At 41.4% G+C, this 16,848-nt stretch overlaps 2 protein-coding genes across 2 annotated transcripts; both read left to right on the top strand.

Annotated features, from left to right (window-relative positions):
• Positions 1-3,794: 3,794 nt before the first annotated feature.
• On the top strand, positions 3,795-4,949 carry LOC311266164 (uncharacterized protein). The gene is made up of 3 exons (XM_084368370.1): positions 3,795-4,252; positions 4,369-4,443; positions 4,736-4,949. Exons 1-3 carry the CDS (start codon positions 3,823-3,825, stop codon positions 4,843-4,845), a joined length of 615 nt encoding a protein of 204 aa, XP_084224496.1. The 5' UTR covers positions 3,795-3,822; the 3' UTR covers positions 4,846-4,949.
• A 10,223-nt stretch (positions 4,950-15,172) lies between these two features.
• Positions 15,173-16,413, top strand: LOC311266015 (uncharacterized protein; the record flags this gene model as incomplete). The annotated part of the gene is made up of 3 exons (XM_084368203.1): positions 15,173-15,515; positions 15,632-15,706; positions 16,003-16,413. 3 exons carry the CDS (start codon positions 15,173-15,175, stop codon positions 16,110-16,112), a joined length of 528 nt encoding a protein of 175 aa, XP_084224329.1. The 3' UTR covers positions 16,113-16,413.
• Positions 16,414-16,848: the final 435 nt, after the last annotated feature.

Genomic DNA, 16,848 nt, shown 5'->3' with positions numbered 1-16,848 from the left:
GTTAAAATACGTGACGCTGGTGATGCTGTGGTAAATATAGTTGTTATTCACCAATGGGTTAATGTTTATTTTGTAATGTTGATAATTCAATTTAGATTTTGTCGTTCATTTTTGTACACACACAAATAAATGTACACATTTGATAGATTTGAACCAAAATAGACTTTAATGCATCTCTTCATTCATAATCGTGACGTAAGGGTAAGGGGCGGGAACATCTGGTGGCCAACCAGGAAATACTCCGACGGCTAGACGGTCTGATTTAACAACGGTGGTCGAGGCCTTCAAGGTCTCTCCGAAGGACCCGGCCTTCGTGGGCAGCAAAGGCTGCGTCCTTGAAAGCTGCAGCCCCTGAATTGAGACACAGCCAGTATCATCGTGAACGTGAACAACAAACATGGCTGTTGTTAGTACTCACCGCTGTCAAGCTAGCATGTTAGCATTGGGAACTTTGGCTGCCATTCTTGTGCCACTAGCTTGCTAACAGCTTTAGCAAACATCACCTCGCCCTGTGGAAGACTCCGGTCATACGCAGTGATGCAGAGTGCAAAGGTCAGAGTGGAGCAGACAGACAGGTACGTATGCAGACAGACAGGTAGCCTGTCCAATCATTTCATACGGGTCAAATAGAACCATTGGACGGGCTTATTAGAGGCCTGCAGCAGCCACAGATACTGGATTTATTTTCTGTTATTTGTCAGAGCGTTTGATTTATTGATTGCTGTCGGGATGTTCACAGATTTTCTATAAATATAACAAAAATCCTGCCAAACTGACAGGATTCAGAGGAAAAAATGGTCCAGAGAGAGGGGGTTCGCCCGCTATTCCGACATGCCGCTATTCCGACATCCCTCTATTTAGACATGTACTCCGACAATGAAAAAAACATGTCGAAATAGTGGGACGCTTGAAAAATAATTTTTAATGCCGCTATTCCGACAATTAGAGGACAATGTCTAAATAGCGGCATGTCAGAATAGCAGCATGTAACCGTGATGCAGCTCTAGAGGACTGGTGGGACTGGTGGGAACTCTGCAAGACCTGCACCAGCAGAAGGATCCCTTCTGGAGGTCAGACTGCAGGCTGCAGGTTGGAGGCTGGCAGTGAAGGCTGAAACTATCCTCAAGTCTAGCAGAAGGTATAGATCAGGACGGGAGTCTGGCAGCTATGAAAGAGAGTAGTGGCTTGGACCGGCGACATGGCTGCAGAACTGGAGGCTGGAGACTGAGAGGCCGACAGGGAGCTGCTGGAGCTGTCAGAGTCAGGAAAACAAGAGGTTACAGAACCACAGCCACAGGAGACTGATTCAGCACAGGAACTGGAGACAGCTGCAGCTCAGCTCAGACAGGTTGCTGCAGAACAGGAACAGAGGACTGCTGCAAGGCAGAGCAGGAGGCCGGCAGCTGGAGGTCTGGACGGGTATCAGGAAAGACCGCTGGTCCGGCTCTGGAGCAAGTCTGCTGACCAGCTGACAAGGAAGCAGGAAGAGGTGATGACTGGGCCACCAACTGAGGACAGGAACTGGTGGACCTGCTGGTGGAGCTAGATAAAAAGTCAGAATCAACAAAGTCAATGAATGAAGTTCATCCTCTGGGGACCAAGAACGTCTGTAGAAAATGTCATGTCAGTCCATCCATCCATCCTTTGGTCCAGGTCCAATCCATGTGGACTAAAGTAGTGGAGCGACAGACATTAGCATCCATAGAGCAACACTGCTAGTGTGTCTAAAAAGACAATAAAAGAAGAGACAGTCATGTTGATATGAACATTAGAGAAACACATCATGGAGCTGAAATATGATCCTGCTTCATCATTTGGACTCGTTCACCTCAGCCGACACGTTCAACAGCACACAGGTTTTTGTATTACGATGTCTCGCTGTGGGAGGGAACAGGGTATCCATACGGCATCTTTGGCTCTGGAACTAAACTGTTTGTAACAGGTAAGAATAAAGCTTCATTTTCCTTCAGTTGTTTTATTGAACAAGTTGAAAATGTGTTTTTAATGAGTTTCTGCTGCTTCAGGCTTTACATGTTAGTTTGTTTATAATTAGTAGAGAATTCTTGCAGCCATGCAGCTATTGTTACATAAAAAGGTTCATAACTCCTGAAAAGATGTTTAAATCTCACTGCACAACTGAAGTTCTTCTTTATTTCTGCAGGAGATCAAACTGATTCATATAGAAAAAGTTTCATATTGACAATGTTACAAATATACAGTATTTGATCCTCTCAGTAATTCAGCACCAGCTCTTGTTTTTATAAAACAACATCATATATGATATTAAACATCATTTAATATATGTCAGGAAATGTATCTGAAAAACATGTAACTTTAAATATGTTGTATAGGATAATTAATAAGTCTTTATTAAATGGTCAAACTGACCTCATGACAATTGTATTTTATATGATGGTACATATGTCTTTTAGTGTGAGATATATTTATACATGAAGGAAACACATACTGAATATGATATTACGATAAATGTAATATATACTAATTATACTAAAATATAGAAAACATATTTTAAAAAGATGTAGGTTTATATACAATGGCACATGTAAAAATGAATTTTTTTGTTGATTGACTTTAAAACAGTTTATATAATATATCTATAAATAATTTCACTGATAATTAAAACAGAAATAAATGAATAATGCCAAACATAATTTCAGTTATTTTAGAGTAAATGTATTTTCAGTGTGTGATATAATATAGTGATTTCCATAGGGCAGATTAAAATATATTGATGTATGTTATGTTATTGTAGGAGCCACACATCATTTTGCTGAGGATAATTTGGGTTTCGATTTGTTTGGTCTGGTTGCCACGGTGATATGTGGTGTTTGGGTCACATGGGCACCGTAGTAGGTTACAATAGGAGCTGAATCACCTGCACTGGGGAAGGAGAGAGGCGAGTTAGGTAGCCGTAATTTTTGTTGACCGCCTTTGTTCAAGTTTGATCGTTTTGATAAACCTTTTCCATTTGATATGCACGTATAATCTGAAAGCCGCTGTAGTAGCTCTTTTGTCATTAAATACACTGAAACTCACCTGGACTCAGCGTGCTTCTCTGTATCGGCAGCGGCGTGTCATACAAATATACAGGACTTATTCTCTACCTCTCAGGCGACTTTAAGAGATTGGAAAGCCGCAACAGTTATGTTATGTTAAGTTATGTTATGTTAATTTAAATTTAATTTAATCATACGTGAAGTTCCTGTCAAGGATAAAAACAGTCTTACCTTTCTTCATATTATACTACAAAGCAGTCGTTATTCATATCTGACATATCTGAACATATCATTGTAATTGTGTATGAATCTAAAAATATTGAGAAAAAAGGTTCAGAAATTATTGAAGTACTGATTTGTTTTTCTTTAGCGGCTGGACTAAAGTACACGCTGGTAAATCTGTAACATGTTACACATGTTGTAATATAAAAATGTATTTCATGGTAAGATAAATGTATATTTTATCATATTATATGTTAATAGGTTATGGTGGTAAATATATATGATATGTGGTGGATATTGTAAACATTAAAATGGCAGCGCGTACTACACTTGAGGGTAAATATGTCCTTTATTATAATATGTCTTTTATCATGATACACATGAAGATTTTCCGTTGTATGAACATATGATGTTATATTATTATTAGTAACAATCATAATAATGATGAATGTGCGCATTGAAAGAGAGAAGTGCTGAACACATCATGTTGTTTGTCCCCATATAACATATGATGACATGACATGATGAGTGTGTTTGATGTGCAGGTGAATCCAGTCTATGTGTTGGACTTTGTGCTGTATTGATGAGTAGTTTAGTGATCAGAGTCCATGTAGTTTCCAGGATCACACTGAATGCAGTGCAGTGCTGTAAGCTGCTGTTGACTGTGTCAATGTGTGTCTGTGCTGCTTGTTGCTGCTGTCAAACTTCAGGTGAGCAGGTAGTGAAGCCCGTGGTGAGCGTGTACCCAGCAGCATCCAGAGCCCACCTGGAGGGGAACAGCTCCCTGCTGTGTGTGGCCTCAGCCATGTTTCCTCCTCTGGTCCGGTTCTCCTGGAACAAACGAAAGGAGAATGAGGAGAAGTGGCTCCCTGCTGAGGGAGAGCAGCTGGAGCTCAGAGAGTCGGGACGCACCGCCGCCATCTTGCTGGTTGACGGGGACGCTCTCTACACGTATAAATACCGCTGCTCCGTCCAGCACGAGGGGGGCACAGTGGAGGCCCAAACAGAACAAGGTAATGAAGGCTTGGTGACTGTGTCCAGCAGTGATTCAGCTTCATGTGGAGACGCTGTCAGAGAGAGCAGAGGAGCAGAGGACTGACATTTCTTTTGGCCTCCTCTTCTGTTTCAGAGGTTCCAGCTCCAGCAGCCTCCTGTCCTCCAGAGAGAGAGCCAGCAGACCTGCCAGCTCTGCAGCAAGCCGACTGTAAGATCTTGATAAAGCAGAAAGTCATATCCTGTTCAGGGCCCCTAAAAAGCTTGTTGGGGCCCAGACTCGTTGTTTTTAATGAGGGCCTTTGAGCTTTCATTCAAATGGTAGCTGACCCCTGTCTTCATGTAAAGACGGTTGTCCCGTCTGGAAAAGTCCAAATTCTACTGATGAAAATGTGATGATGTTCTGATGAAATTAATAGTCTGTCTGTCTGTCTGTCTGTCTGTCTGTCTGTGTGTCTGTCTGTCTGTGTGTCTGTCTGTCTGTCTGTGTGTCTGTGTGTCAGTGTCCTTCCAGTCTCAGTGCAGGGTGAAGCTGCTCTGTGTGCTCTACACAGTGCTGATAGTGAAGAGTCTGGTGTACTGCTGTGGACTCTCTCTGCTGATGATCCTCTGAAACAAGGGACCGTCCACCAACTGCACACATGCTGACTGACTGTTTTCTGCTCGCCTTTTCTCAACATCAGATCTCATCAGTTCATCTCATTGATCACTTTGATCAGCAGTCACAAATGTCAATTTTCATGTTTTGTGTTTGGTTGTAAAATGTGTTTTATGCACAGGTTAGATACAGTCATCCTACATATATAAATACATATGTACATATATATATCTGCATTGAGTATAAATTCTGTGGTATAGTGTTATTTTCATCCTCTAGTTTATTTCCACTTTGAATTGTGACTTGTATAATAATAGAAGATGAAGCTGAATCATTAGCTGTCTGCTAGATATTTGATTGTTTTAGTATTTTTCTCTTCTTGTCTTTCTGTTTAATACATTATGCAGAGTGTGGCAGCTTTGTTAAATTCTCTGTGTAACATTCTCAATAAAGTGAAAAATCACAGTGTGTTTTAGAAACAGCCTTGTTTTTATGGATTTCAGTTTGGCTTCAGAGCAACAGTCAGAAACAGAATCAACTTCATGGGCCATGTATGTTGACACCTACAAGTAATAGTAAAGTAAAAGCAACAAGAACAAATGAACAGGAAGATGTGAATATTAGCATATAGCTAAACAAGGACAACAAAGCTAAAGAAAGAGAAGCAAACAGAAACATATAGCTATTATATCCAAGTCAGTAGGTGAGGCTGTGCCACCAGGTTCAGTGCTGAGCCCCTTTTATAATTGTGTCAGTGTGGATGTAAAGCTCTACGCTGATGACACTGTTGTTTACACACATGAACAAACAGCAGAGCGAGCTGCTTTGAAGCTACAGCTGCTATAAAATGATCACACAGCAGCTTCATCAGTCCATCTTCCAAGTTGGAGTCAGGCTGCAGAAACAGTCAGTAAACTGTCACCTTTACAGAATCAATCAAATAGTATCAACAGATCTGCTTTTATTTCAGCTTCTCAGCTCCCTGGTTTGTCGCCCAGGTGAATAAGACAGGTGAAAGCTGAGACAGTGAGTACTGAGCACTGAAATCAAACTGAAGTTACCGGAATTATTCTTTAACTGGAGTCCGTGGTTGTAACTGTCATTGTGTTGTTCATGTGAAAAAGTGCAGCTAACGGTGAGAAGGCCATCTGCTGCAGGAAGGAAGTGCTGGTTGGCTCTCAACAGTTTTTGATGAGTCCTAATAACCACTGAGAACAGATTCATATCTGCTGCTGTACACACTCATCGACTCCTCTCCCTCTCTGGTCTGGTTTGTCTTTTCTCTTGTTGTCTGGAAGCCTTTTTTCCACTGAGCCCTCCACCCACACAAAGTTGAACTGAGCCCAGAGACCAACAGTGACCCCCCACCTGGAGCTCACTTCCATAAATATAATCAAGTACTATCGCTATTGGTATTTTTTCTTCTCATTCATAATATAATAATAAACGGCAGCTGATTTGCTTAGTTTTATGTGAATATTTTCTGAGATGAAGCTCTAGTGAAAGTTCAGGCAGTGAAAGCAGGTCATTGCCTTGTTGGGACCCACAGATGAAGTTGTTCAAAATGGACTCTAAACTGAACTTGCCAGCTGCACTTCCAGCAGGCCCAAAGAACTCCTCACAGCAGTGACACGAGGTCCTGCTAGTATTCCAGCTCAGTTAGCACCAGCAGCTGCAATGCAAAGCTTGCCAGCTAACACCACAATCTGAAGAACACCAAGCAAGTTGCTATCCCTGGAAAGGAAAGGAGCGACCAGTTTCCTCTAACTACCTTCTTTCATCAGACATTGCACAGCAAGAACAGAAGTTTTCAGCACTGGGATTACAACATTCTCCTGCCTGGCTCGTCAGCCAAAGAACCACCAGCACTTTTTCTTCAAAGACTGGTAACATTGAATTGGGCCTAGAGCACACAGCATAGCATAACAACTAACCATCTTCTCTTACCTGGCACAATCAGAAAAACGACAGTTCAGTACCTTTTTATGAGACTGATTTATTGAATTGGCTATCTTTTCCCTTCTGTAAGGGTGGTGCTCCTGAGGCAATCTACTGTAAAATTGGATCTTATTATTTATCATACTTAAAAGGAGCACAGGGAACAGTGTCTTGTGTGTATTCAAAATTGCACATGACAACAACGGTGTTCCGCCATGGTTTGTTCAAGCCTTGCGCAGCTTTGAACACCATCAGTCAGCCATCTTGGCTCTCTCTCTTCATGCCCATCCTTTTTTGGCTCTCTTTCTTTCTCTCTCTCTCTCTCTTTCACACACACACACACACACACACACACACACACACACACACACACACACACACACACAGCGTGCTTGTTTGTTGCTTGAGCTTGTCTTATTATTTTAGTTTCATAGTTGAGCTACTGTAGTTGAATGATAGATTTTTGTCGATTGAAGTATTATTGATTATTGATCAATTTGTTAACATTAATAAATTCTATTATATTGTACAGAGCAGTTTCTGTGATTATTTGATGCATGTTTTGTGGAAATTACTGTTCGTGTCAGAGCTCAGATTCATTTTCTTCACGGTTCCTTTAATTCTAAATATTTTACAAATATTTACATTTAAAGTGAAACCTTCTTTTAAGACTGTTTTTGGTTTGGTTATTGGTCCCTGATTCCAGGGTCGTGCCCTGTTTTAATGATTTGATTATTAAATTTGATTCATTTAATAAAATTATTATACCTGCCCTACCACCAAATCAAACAATGGTGCCCCGTGTGAGGTAATCGTAAAGAAATTGCTGCTGGTGCTGACATTAACATCACAGAGAAACACCACCACCCAGTGGTCAGTCACAGGAAGTGCAGGGACATCCATGTGATGCAGATGACGGTCACCATGACGACATGATCATGCTCCAACCTCTCATTTTACTGGCGACAAACCCACAGTGACATCTAGTGGATAAAAAACACACAGCAGTAAATGAGGAGTATTACTGGCAATATTGTTGTGACTACTTCTAAAAATACTTCAAATACTATTTCTACTGCAACTATATTATGAACTATATTATTACTATATTATTCTGCTGCTGCCTGTTACAGTAGATGGTGTCATATTACTCTTACATGTACTATACTAACTATAACTATAGAAGTGTAACTAATCACAGCACTGTGTCACTTCACTTGAAACAGTACTGCAGTATTAGTTGAAGTACATCTCTGCTGGTGGGTACTGTGTGTATTTGTACTGCTTGCCTTGTAAGTTGGAGTTGAATTGCTCTTCTATAGTTTCTATTTTGATTTGTGTCGTTATTTGACAGTTTTGACAGACGGAGACAAATGATGTGGTGCTGCTGAGAGTTTCATCACATCAGAAAACACTTCTATGTGTCGTTTTAAAGCTCACTTACAAACCACACATTTTCTCTTTTCATTCGGACCACTTTTTGGCCCCAACCTCTGCCTGAATACCACCTGTTTCACATCCAAGGAGGGTTCTTACAGGCAGAAGCACAGCTGTGGTGGCTTCACCAGCGTCTCCCATTGTGGCTGAGCTCTACATGGGGGAAGTAGAGAGCAGAGCCCTGAGCTCCTTCCAGGGAACAGCACCAGAACCACTGCTTCACATATGAGGAGCACAGCTGGACTTCAGCTCTTCTGAAGCCTCCGCTGGCTTCGTCTTTACAAACTAACCCTCTGAACTTTATCTGACGTTCTGCTGGAGATCCCAAAGTTTACAAAAATACCAAATGTGTCAGGCTGGATTTTGGGGAAATGTGTGTAAAATGATGCAGCAGACATGTTGAAATGTTCCATTTGATGGAGTCTTGGCTTTGAATCTTTCACTCAGTGAAACATCATGTAGCTTTAATGAAGAGACTGAACAACAGGAGACACAATAAAGATGTGACACTGTGTGTGGAAAAGGTTTGATGTGTTATAGAAATGAAATGATTGAGTGAAATGACAGAAATGTAAGGGGACGTTTAAGGCTTCAAATCACAGTGGAGGAGTTTTGTGGATTTGTACTTGAGTCTTTTCATCACAGCTGTTCAACAACAGATAGCAGTCTGTGCTACTAAATTCACCACCAACCTGAATGTGTTTGTGCTCACATCAGTGTTTGTTTCTATTTCTATTACACAGCAGCTTCAGCCGAGCCGTCGATCGGCAGCGGCGGCCTTATCTGTGCGCCGCAGGGGCTGATGGGAGCTCTGAGGACCTGTTAGAAACCACGTGGCCCTCGTCTGATCTGGCAGCTCGTCCTCGTTTGGCCTCAGCTGCGTCAGAGCGCCACTTCTCCCCAGGTTCACCAGAGGAAACACCACTGCACAACATGCTTCTCCTCCCAGCTGCTGCTCTGTGCTGTCTGTGTTCAGGTGAGTGTTTCCAGCCAATCAGGAGCCAACAAAGTCCACCTGGAACAAGCACTGTCACACTGACCTTCATCTATCTGTCTGCTTCTCTACAGCGCTGGTTGCCATGGCAGCACAGCTGATTCAGGACGATTTAACACTGACCAGGAGAGTTGATGGAGACGTCTCCTTCAGCTGTCGAACTGACCAGTGTGACAACAATAATTATTTATACTGGCTCGAGAAGAAAGACACAGAAACATTCAGATTGATTCTGGTTATTGACAAGAGCAGTTGTAACATAGCTGAGAGGTTCGTTCATCCTCAGATCAATGATTTCTCAGCTGTGAATAAAACGAACGGCTGTGAGTTGAAGATCCAGAAAGTTAAACTCCTTCATTCAGCCACCTACTACTGCGCCTGTGAGAAGAAAGTTACCCACAGTGAGAAATGATCCGAGCAGCCTGAACAAAAACCAACAGATGAACAGACGTCAAACAGTGTTTGTGACAGGAAGAGAGCAGTAAACCACAGCCCAGGTTCACATATTTCACCTCCATCTCAGCCACAGTCACAAACACACTGAACTGAGGGATTTATTTCATATTATATTTATTTATATTCTGATCAGATATTCCAGCAGGTTTATTGTTGTTTCACACAGTGAGGAAAAAGGACACAAACACAATGATAAAATAAAGAGGAAAATAATTCAATGACAAACTCAAACATAATCCAGATGAATCAGTAAAACAACAAACATACTTCAGAATATTTCAATAAAATGATCTCAAACATAATCAAATGTTTGCAGCCCAACGTCCTGCTGCTAAATAAAGTCCATCCGTCCCTCACAACACTAATGTCTCTGAATGAAAACACTTCCAGCAGCACTTGTTGTTTAACGCCTTTCAGCAGATTTCACCACATCATTTCACTTTATTACATTTTAAAAGACAAATCTTGGACACATGTCAGCTCAGGACTTTGTCCTTCTAGCAGCGGCTTATTAGGACGCTCGTCTTGTTGGACACATTTCCATCAGTTTCCTGTGGATGTTTCTGCTTCCCAGAGGATGAACCCTAACATTTATGGTGACCTCCTGACCTTTCCTCTAGCGCCACCATCAGGACAAAAGTGTCTCCAGACCGACACTTCAGCATCTGGAAAGTTAATGACTTGATTTTGAATCAACTGACTGAAAACTTTAAAGAATGAAACACTTTGTAACATTTAAAGCTGCACAAATCAAGATTTTATATGAACAGAGGCTGAAATGACTTTGTGTCATCAAGGGCCGACTGGTCATTGGGAGAAGCAGGAGGTTTCCCAGTGGCTGTTACACACACTGTTGCAGTCAACACACACACACACACACAAAAAAAAAACAAAAAAAAAACAAAAAACATGCAAACAAACAAACACACAAAAACACAAACAAACACACAAACACCGCTACAGGAGTGCGTTGCTGCCGCAGCAGCTCTGTTATTGGCTCAGGGGGTCTGTGCGTGTGCTTTGTGCTACTTGTTTAGCGGCTGAACGACGTCTGTCACTGCCGCTGCTGCTCGTCGTTCTGTGGCTCAGGGGCTGTGTGCTTTGTGTTCCTGAGTTATCAAGCTGCTGAAGAGCAGCTCAGAGGCTGTGGACAGTGAACGCAGCACATCGTCATCGCTAACCATACCAACCACCTCATGTCTCACTCACATAAGAGACCAGCTGACATTGGCTGTGTCTCAATTCAGGGGCTGCAGCCCACAAAGTGCGCATTTGAAGGCCAATTACGTCACAACGCCGAGCGAAGGCTGTCCCAATTGGAAGGCTCCTTCAAATGCAGCCCACAAACGCAGCCTGCCCTTCCCTCTTTTCGGAGGACGCACCGCTACTATCATTCGCGGCCTCCCATATCCCAAGATCCTTTGCGCACCGCTGCTCAGTCCCGAAACAGAAGAGGAAGCAAGAGAAATGGCGACATCAAGTGGCGCAGACACGACATTCAAATTTAAGTAATGGGTTTATACTCGGTTTTTACTCATTTGAATATCCAATGCCAGATATGTTAAACTTCAAGGGACTATAAAACCTCTTTCAGTTAAAATACGTGACGCTGGTGATGCTGTGGTAAATATAGTTGTTATTCACCAATGGGTTAATGTTTATTTTGTAATGTTGATAATTCAATTTAGATTTTGTCGTTAATTTTTGTACACACACAAATAAATGTACACGTTTGATAGATTTGAACCAAAATAGACTTTAATGCATCTCTTCATTCACAATTGTGACGTAAGGAAAAGGGGCAGGAACATCTGGTGGCCAACCAGGAAATACTCCGACGGCTAGACGGTCCGATTTAACAACGGTGGTCGAGGCCTTCAAGGTCTCTCCGAAGGACCCGGCCTTCGTGGGCAGCAAAGGCTGCGTCCTTGAAAGCTGCAGCCCCTGAATTGAGACACAGCCAGTATCATCATGAACGTGAACAACAAATATGGCTGTTGTTAGTACTCACCGCTGTCAAGCTAGCATGTTAGCATTGGGAACTTTCTCTGCCATTCTTGTGCCACTAGCTCGCTAACAGCTTTAGCAAACATCACCTCGCCCTGTTGAAGACTCCGGTCATACGCAGTGATGCAGAGTGCAAAGGTCAGAGTGGAGCAGACAGACAGGTACGTATGTAGACAGACAGGTAGCCTGTCCAATCATTTCATACGGGTCAAATAGAACCATTGGACGGGCTTATTAGAGGCCTGCAGCAGCCACAGATACTGGATTTATTTTCTGTTATTTGTCAGAGCGTTTGATTTATTGATTGCTGTCGGGATGTCCACAGATTTTCTATAAATATAACAAAATAATAATAATAATTTCAATGCCGCTATTCCGACAATTAGAGGACAATGTCTAAATAGCGGCATGTCAGAATAGCAGCATGTAACCGTGATGCAGCTCTAGAGGACTGGTGGGACTGGTGAGAACTCTGCAAGACCTGCACCAGCAGAAGGATCCCTTCTGGAGGTCAGACTGCAGGCTGCAGGTTGGAGGCTGGCAGTGAAGGCTGAAACTATCCTCAAGTCTAGCAGAAGGTATAGATCAGGACGGGAGTCTGGCAGCTGTGAAAGAGAGCAGTGGCTTGGACAGGCGACATGGCTGCAGAACTGGAGGCTGGAGACTGAGAGGCTGACAGGGAGCTGGTGGAGCTGTCAGAGTCAGGAAAACAAGAGGTTACAGAACCACAGCCACAGGAGACTGATTCAGCACAGGAACTGGAGACAGCTGCAGCTCAGCTCAGACAGGTTGCTGCAGAACAGGAACAGAGGACTGCTGCAAGGCAGAGCAGGAGGCCGGCAGCTGGAGGTCTGGACGGGTATCAGGAAAGGCTCTGGAGCAAGTCTGCTGACCCGCCGACAAGAAAGCAGGAAGAGGTGATGACTGGGCCACCAACTGAGGACCAGGAACTGGTGGACCTGCTGGTGGAGCTAGATAAAAAGTCAGAATCAACAAAGTCAATGAATGAAGTTCATCCTCTGGGGACCAAGAATGTCTGTAGAAAATGTCATGTCAGTCCATCCATCCATCCTTTGGTCCAGGTCCAATCCATGTGGACTAAAGTAGTGGAGCGACAGACATCAGCATCCATAGAGCAACACTGCTAGTGTGTCTAAAAAGACAATAAAAGAAGAGACAGTCATGTTGATATGAACATTAGAGAAACACATCATGGAGCTGAAATATGATCCTGCTTCATCATTTGGACTCGTTCACCTCAGCCGACACGTTCAACAGCACACAGGTTTTTGTATTACGCTGTCTCGCTGTGGGAGGGAACAGGGTATCCATACGGCATCTTTGGCTCTGGAACTAAACTGTTTGTAACAGGTAAGAATAAAGCTTCATTTTCCTTCAGTTGTTTTATTGAACAAGTTCAAAATGTGTTTTTAATGAGTTTCTGCTGCTTCAGGCTTTACATGTTAGTTTGTTCATAATTAGTAGAGAATTCTTGCAGCCATGCAGCTATTGTTACATAAAAAGGTTCATAACTCCTGAAAAGATGTTTAAATCTCACTGCACAACTGAAGTTCTTCTTTATTTCTGCAGGAGATCAAACTGATTCATATAGAAAAAGTTTCATATTGACAATGTTACAAATATACAGTATTTGATCCTCTCAGTAATTCAGCACCATCTCTAGTTTTTATAAAACAACATCATATATGATATTAAACATCATTTAATATATGTCAGGAAATGTATCTGAAAAACATGTAACTTTAAATATGTTGTATAGGATAATTAATAAGTCTTTATTAAATGGTCAAACTGACCTCATGACAATTGTATTTTATATGATGGTACATATGTCTTTTAGTGTGAGATATATTTATACATGAAGGAAACACATACTGAATATGATATTACGATAAATGTAATATATACTAATTATACTAAAATATAGAAAACATGTTTTAAAAAGATATAGGTTTATATACAATGGCACATGTAAAAATGAATTGTGATTTGTTGATTGACTTTAAAAGTTTATATAATATATCTATAAATAATTTCACTGATAATTAAAACAGAAATAAATGAATAATGCCAAACGTAATTTCAGTTATTTTAAAGTAAATGTATTTTCAGTGTGTGATATAATATAGTGATTTCCATAGGGCAGATTAAAATATATTGATGTATGTTATGTTATTGTAGGAGCCACACATTGTTTTGCTGAGGATAATTTGGGTTTCGATTTGTTTGGTCTGGTTGCCACGGTGATATGTGGTGTTTGGGTCACATGGGCACCGTAGTAGGTTACAATAGGAGCTGAATCACCTGCACTGGGGAAGGAGAGAGGCGAGTTAGGTAGCCGTAATTTTTGTTGACCGCCTTTGTTCAAGTTTGATCGTTTTGATAAATCTTTTCCATTTGATATGCGCGTATAATCTGAAAGCCGCTGTAGTAGCTCTTTTGTCATTAAATACACTGAAACTCACCTGGACTCAGCGTGCTTCTCTGTATCGGCAGCAGCGTGTCATACAAATATACAGGACTTATTCTCTACCTCTCAGGCGACTTTAAGAGATTGGAAAGCCGCAACAGTTATGTTATGTTAATTTAAATTGAATTTAATCATACGTGAAGTTCCTGTCAAGGATAAAAACAGTCTTACCTTTCTTCATATTATATTACAAAGCAGTCGTTATTCATATCTGACATATCTGAACATATCATTGTAATTGTGTATGAATCTAAAAATATTGAGAAAAAAGGTTCAGAAATTATTGAAGTACTGATTTGTTTTTCTTTAGCGGCTGGACTAAAGTACACGCTGGTAAATCTGTAACATGTTACACATGTTGTAATATAAAAATGTATTTCATGGTAAGATAAATGTATATTTTATCATATTATATGTTAACATAATATTTAATAAGCTATTTAATTTACATGAACATATAGATGAATTTTCCTGCAGGGACAAACGAATTTTTACCTTCTTTTATATTTTTACCTTCTTTTATTATATATATTCTTTTATATATTATTGTGTAATAAGTGTTAATATTAATGAAAAACATATGAAATAATAGATTCATTTTTTAAAATAGGTTATGGTGGTAAATATATATGATATGTGGTGGATATTGTAAACATTAAAATGGCAGCGCCTACTACACTTGAGGGTAAATATGTCCTTTATTATAATATGTCTTTTATCATGATACACATGAAGATTTTCCATTGTATGAACATATGATGTTATATTATTATTAGTAACAATCATAATAATGATGAATGTGCGCATTGAAAGAAAGAAGTGCTGAACACATCATGTTGTTTGTCCCCATATAACATATGATGACATGACATGATGAGTGTGTTTGATGTGCAGGTGAATCCAGTCTATGTGTTGGACTTTGTGCTGTATTGATGAGTAGTTTAGTGATCAGAGTCCATGTAGTTTCCAGGATCACACTGAATGCAGTGCAGTGCTGTAAGCTGCTGTTGACTGTGTCAATGTGTGTCTGTGCTGCTTGTTGCTGCTGTCAAACTTCAGGTGAGCAGGTAGTGAAGCCCGTGGTGAGCGTGTACCCAGCAGCATCCAGAGCCCACCTGGAGGGGAACAGCTCCCTGCTGTGTGTGGCCTCAGCCATGTTTCCTCCTCTGGTCCGGTTCTCCTGGAACAAACGAAAGGAGAATGAGGAGGAGTGGCGCCCTGCTGAGGGAGAGCAGCTGGAGCTCAGAGAGTCGGGACGCACCGCCGCCATCTTGCTGGTTGACGGGGACGCTCTCTACACGTATAAATACCGCTGCTCCGTCCAGCACGAGGGGGGCACAGTGGAGGCCCAAACAGAACAAGGTAATGAAGGCTTGGTGACTGTGTCCAGCAGTGATTCAGCTTCATGTGGAGACGCTGTCAAAGAGAGCAGAGGAGCAGAGGACTGACATTTCTTTTGGCCTCCTCTTCTGTTTCAGAGGTTCCAGCTCCAGCAGCCTCCTGTCCTCCAGAGAGAGAGCCAGCAGACCTGCCAGCTCTGCAGCAAGCCGACTGTAAGATCTTGATAAAGCAAAAAGTCAAATCCTGTTCAGGGCCCCTAAAAAGCTTGTTGGGGCCCTGACTTGTTGTATTTAATGAGGGCCTTTGAGCTTTCATTCAAATGGTAGCTGACCCCTGTCTTCATGTAAAGACGGTTGTCCCGTCTGGAAAAGTCCAAATTCTACTGATGAAAATGTGATGATGTTCTGATGAAATTAATAGTCTGTCTGTCTGTCTGTCTGTCTGTCTGTCTGTCTGTGTGTCTGTCTGTCTGTGTGTCTGTCTGTCTGTCTGTGTGTCTGTGTGTCAGTGTCCTTCCAGTCTCAGTGCAGGGTCAAGCTGCTCTGTGTGCTCTACACAGTGCTGATAGTGAAGAGTCTGGTGTACTGCTGTGGACTCTCTCTGCTGATGATCCTCTGAAACAAGGGACCGTCCACCAACTGCACACATGCTGACTGACTGTTTTCTGCTCGCCTTTTCTCAACATCAGATCTCATCAGTTCATCTCATTGATCACTTTGATCAGCAGTCACAAATGTCAATTTTCATGTTTTGTGTTTGGTTGTAAAATGTGTCTTTTTATGCACAGGTTAGATACAGTCATCCTACATATATAAATACATATGTACATATATATATCTGCATTGAGTATAAATTCTGTGGTATAGTGTTATTTTCATCCTCTAGTTTATTTCCACTTTGAATTGTGACTTGTATAATAATAGAAGATGAAGCTGAATCATTAGCTGTCTGCTAGATATTTGATTGTTTTAGTATTTTTCTCTTCTTGTCTTTCTGTTTAATACATTATGCAGAGTGTGGCAGCTTTGTTAAATTCTCTGTGTAACATTCTCAATAAAGTGAAAAATCACAGTGTGTTTTAGAAACAGCCTTGTTTTTATGGATTTCAGTTTGGCTTCAGAGCAACAGTCAGAAACAGAATCAACTTCATGGGCCATGTATGTTGACACCTACAAGTAATAGTAAAGTAAAAGCAACAAGAACAAATGAACAGGAAGATGTGAATATAAGCATACAGCTAAACAAGGACAACACAGCTAAAGAAAGAGAAGCAAACAGAAACATATAGCTATTATATCCAAGTCAGTAGGTGAGGCTGTGCCACCAGGTTCAGTGCTGAGCCCCTTTTATAATT

This window comes from Pagrus pagrus (assembly GCF_965226575.1).
Source record: "Pagrus pagrus genome assembly, chromosome: 12".
NCBI lineage: Eukaryota > Metazoa > Chordata > Actinopteri > Spariformes > Sparidae > Pagrus > Pagrus pagrus.
This window is presented reverse-complemented; position numbering and strand designations above follow the sequence as displayed.

Coding starts and splice junctions, on each gene's coding strand:
- LOC311266164 (XM_084368370.1), top strand. CDS start 3,823: ATGAGTAGTTTAGTGATCAGAGTCCATGTAGTTTCCAGGATCACACTG. Junction 4,253..4,368: donor GGAGGCCCAAACAGAACAAG/GTAATGAAGGCT, acceptor CTTCTGTTTCAG/AGGTTCCAGCTCCAGCAGCC. Junction 4,444..4,735: donor AGCTCTGCAGCAAGCCGACT/GTAAGATCTTGA, acceptor TCTGTGTGTCAG/TGTCCTTCCAGTCTCAGTGC.